We start from the raw sequence: 3626 nt of genomic DNA, 5'->3' as shown, positions 1-3626 counted from the left end.
TAACAGCTAACAACTTGCAAAAAAATGGGTTGTCAGCTGTGACATGCATACCCTTCAGACTAAAACAAAAGCAAGAAAAGAGACTTTGAGACTGTTACTACATTAATGGCACTCAAAACTGCGTGCATGTTATAGACAACATGCATTCTGTATCCTTGTTGAAGTAAGAGATTTTATTCATTCACCTGTTTCTTGTCCTCTCCTCCCTGTGGCTAAGTGGTTGTAAAATCACATTTAAATCATAGAAGTGGCACCTTTAAATACTAGCTCAACAGCCTCAGTTATCATGGTCTGCATCTGAAAACAGTGTCTGCATTTTGGTTTTCTTCTTAAAAGCACTTGACATACTCGTGTAGTCCTGTCCTTTTACTGTCTCTCCACAGGGTCAATACAAAAACATTGTGTCTTTCTTTAAAGAGACTCAAGCCCTAAGAAAGCAACCGCGCTCTCTAAACAACAGAAATGTCTCAGTTGCCATGCAGATCGCCATTTTACTGTGATTACATTACCCCATAACAATATTAATAAAATGTACCCCTATTCTTTCTGCTCCTCCCTCTAGTGTATCTGACATGTCATAAAAATAATGCCTGCATTTATCCAGGCAAGTGTTAACTATTTGGTTTCAGCAGTGCCTTGGCATTTTGGTAATTCTTTTCTACATGATGTTCAGTTTACAACCTAGGGCACTTTAATGTCTGTGTCACTAAGCTGTTACAGAAACTTGAGTTTGGCATATTTCTGATGAGCATGTAGATGGAAAGAGGAGACTTCAGAGGAACAAGTCAGTCACAGTGGAGGACCCCAATCACTGACTAATCTGATACCTACGCATATCACATGCAGTTAGTATGAAATGATAACTTACATGCAAATCTGAAAGAGACTTTGTCTTCATTATTTATGCACCAAGAAATTTCACCCCAAAGAGGAAATACAGTTGCAAGACACACAAGACAGTTAAGAGACACGACTCAGAAATTACCACAGCACAGCTTGTAGTGATAGTGAGAACAGATACTCTGTTTCTCTAAATCTCTGAAATAAATTACACTTCAGTCTAAAAATTTTACATATTGTGAATTTCAATAGGAACAAGATACATAGAGTATTCATATTCAAGGAATTAAAATAGTGTCTGGTCAAGGTTATGAATAGATTAATGCATATCCCTTTATTGCATATAAAGCAGAAGTCAGAAATTAGCTCCCCCCGATCATTTTCACACACATACATTTACAAAAATGTCACAGAAAGGTTTTCAGTTCAATATATTTCAGTTCAATATATTTCTCCTTTTCAGTGGCTAACACAAGATTTATAGGAAATATACGTACTCAAATTTGCTTTAGTTTCTGAAGTTCATGGTACAATTATCTATAAGGGTGCCTTTCGTGGTTTCTTCAGGATTCTTCAGAGACATCAGCAATGGTTTTTGGAACTTGCTTTGTATCCAAACTCGCTGCATTTTCACTTTTTTCTTCCTGTTTACTTGTAATCGCCGATCAACTAAATTCTGCACTTCAGTTAATCCAGCCAAGTTGAACATGTTCCATACCTCATCTATTTTCTCATATGAAGAATTATTGTAATTAAAAAAAAAAAAGGACATTTGTAGAACGTAGTAATTAACAACCTGCAGTTCAAACAAAGATGGAACTAAATCTGTTCTGTGATTTGAAAGATCAAGGAAACTGCTTGTAAAAAGTCTTTTGTTAGAAATTAATTTTCACAGCTCTCAATTTATATTACTGTAAAAAAATGTTATGTTGAAGCCCAAACCACATTGGTTATTAGTCATGCCATTCATAGATCCTCTTTCTTCAGAGGGTTCAGTATGCCAGAGTTGAGGAAAACAAATGCATGCCATTTGGTCACTGCTCACATACTATCGAGATAAAGCTATTTTGCCTGCCAAATGGCAATACACACATTTATTCCAACATCATTATCTCCTTCTTGTCAGTCACCACTGGAAAACTTTAAACTTCTTTGTTGTAAGTAAGCACAAAACAAGACATTTAAAAACTGAGAAGGCTCTTTGAATTCAAGTGATTTCCCATTTCCCATACATGTCCCAGATCTTCGTTTACCCTTCTAAAACTACTCAGGCTGGGATAAATCCTGATCCATCTCTATTGCTTACAGTCTAGGTTGCAAAGGGTAAAAAAAAAAAAAAAGTATTGTGATGCTGACTTGTACAATTTCCAGTAGCTGGGATAAAATATACCAGTCTAAGCAGACTGCCAACAGAACCAAGTGAGTGGACAGGCGAAGAGCAATAGAATCGATAATCAGGAATTTAAGTTTAGCTCCTGCAGAAACTCACAGCTCAGATTCACCAACATAGCAGAACAAAATATCAGGGCACAGCACTGCTACCAACTGTCCTTCCAAGCATGTTTATCTCAATTTTAAGCAAGAAATCTAGTGCAATAACAGAATCTGAGCATACCATTAGACACAAGATACTTAGACAAAGAGAAATTTCCAGTGATGTCTGCAAGCAATCTTGTAGAAACCCAGATGCAAAAAGGGTATACATAAGGGAATTATTTTCTTACAACAGTTAGATTTGAGCTTTGTAAAAGCAAAGAATTAAAAAAAAAAAGCCAATAAAACCTTCTTTAAATCATCTTCAGAGACACTCAACCCTTTCTATAAAACTACAGCATTTCATACCTTTGGTAAAGAAATATACTCTGGTTCCATCTCCTCGTACATAAAAATTTTCTGATAAGCAGTGACCTAAGAAATTAGAGCAGTAATGAAAAAGGACACATCACTTCTTTTTTCAAGAAGTTAAAATGAACAGTGAACTACAAAAGTATTCAGGAATTACCTTTTTTAAAACGAAGTTGAGCTGTATCATATCTTCCATAGTCTCGAAATAACAATATTCCTCCAGGTTTCAGTAGCTTAGCCAACCTATTTACAACTCCTTGCATCCTTAGAAAATAGGTGGGATACTGGTGAAATCAGCAAACATAACTGTTTTTTTCTAGATGCTTGAAATATACATAGACTTCAAAAACTACAGTGAGAAGAGGTGTCTATATGTACTACAGCAAGGCCAGGTGCTAGTGAACAGGACAAACATTTTACAATAAAGCCTCTAAACCAAAAATTTAAAAGGAACTGTAAGAGAATACAAACTGGAAACAGAAAAGGAACCCTCTTCCTTCACTTCAACAGAATCTCAAGGATGGATTAAAACATGTTTTTTGAGTATATGGGTCATATGGGTCAGGCAGATACATGACAAAAAAATGAATGAACAGTTAGCTATGTGCATTGGTGAGCTAGACTGAGCCTTCTTGCTGTAAATAGCAAAATCAAGGGCCTGGAAGGCAGACAAAAACTTACCTGATTTCTTTATGGAGGTACTGATCGTACACACAAAATCAGTATCTCTACACCTAGTGGTTGAGGATGGAAAGAAGAATCTGAGTAGTACCTCAGGAAGAGGAATCTGGCAGAACTCCATCTGGAGATATTGGTAGTTAGAGGAGGAAAGTCTGCGTCCTCCAAAACACTGACAAGTCTGTGAATCTTGGTGGTAGCTAACATCAGCTCTTCTGTATAAAAACTACACCAGCCTGCTGTATGTATGATAGGAGTAAGTA

At 36.5% G+C, this 3626-nt stretch overlaps 1 protein-coding gene across 1 annotated transcript in view; it reads right to left on the bottom strand.

Moving 5' to 3' along the window:
* Positions 1 to 1373: 1373 nt before the first annotated feature.
* Positions 1374 to 3626, bottom strand: part of METTL8 (methyltransferase like 8) — an 18037-nt gene continuing 15784 nt past the window's right edge. The window contains 4 exon segments of the mRNA XM_010295293.1: positions 1374 to 1396; positions 1399 to 1563; positions 2683 to 2748; positions 2843 to 2949. Coding sequence (XP_010293595.1) covers positions 1374 to 1396; positions 1399 to 1563; positions 2683 to 2748; positions 2843 to 2949 — 361 coding nt within the window.

The sequence above is a fragment of the Phaethon lepturus genome, unplaced genomic scaffold, assembly GCF_000687285.1.
Source record: "Phaethon lepturus isolate BGI_N335 unplaced genomic scaffold, ASM68728v1 scaffold20619, whole genome shotgun sequence".
NCBI lineage: Eukaryota > Metazoa > Chordata > Aves > Phaethontiformes > Phaethontidae > Phaethon > Phaethon lepturus.
The sequence above is the reverse complement of the archived record's forward strand: the minus strand, read 5'-3'. Positions and strand labels throughout refer to the sequence as shown.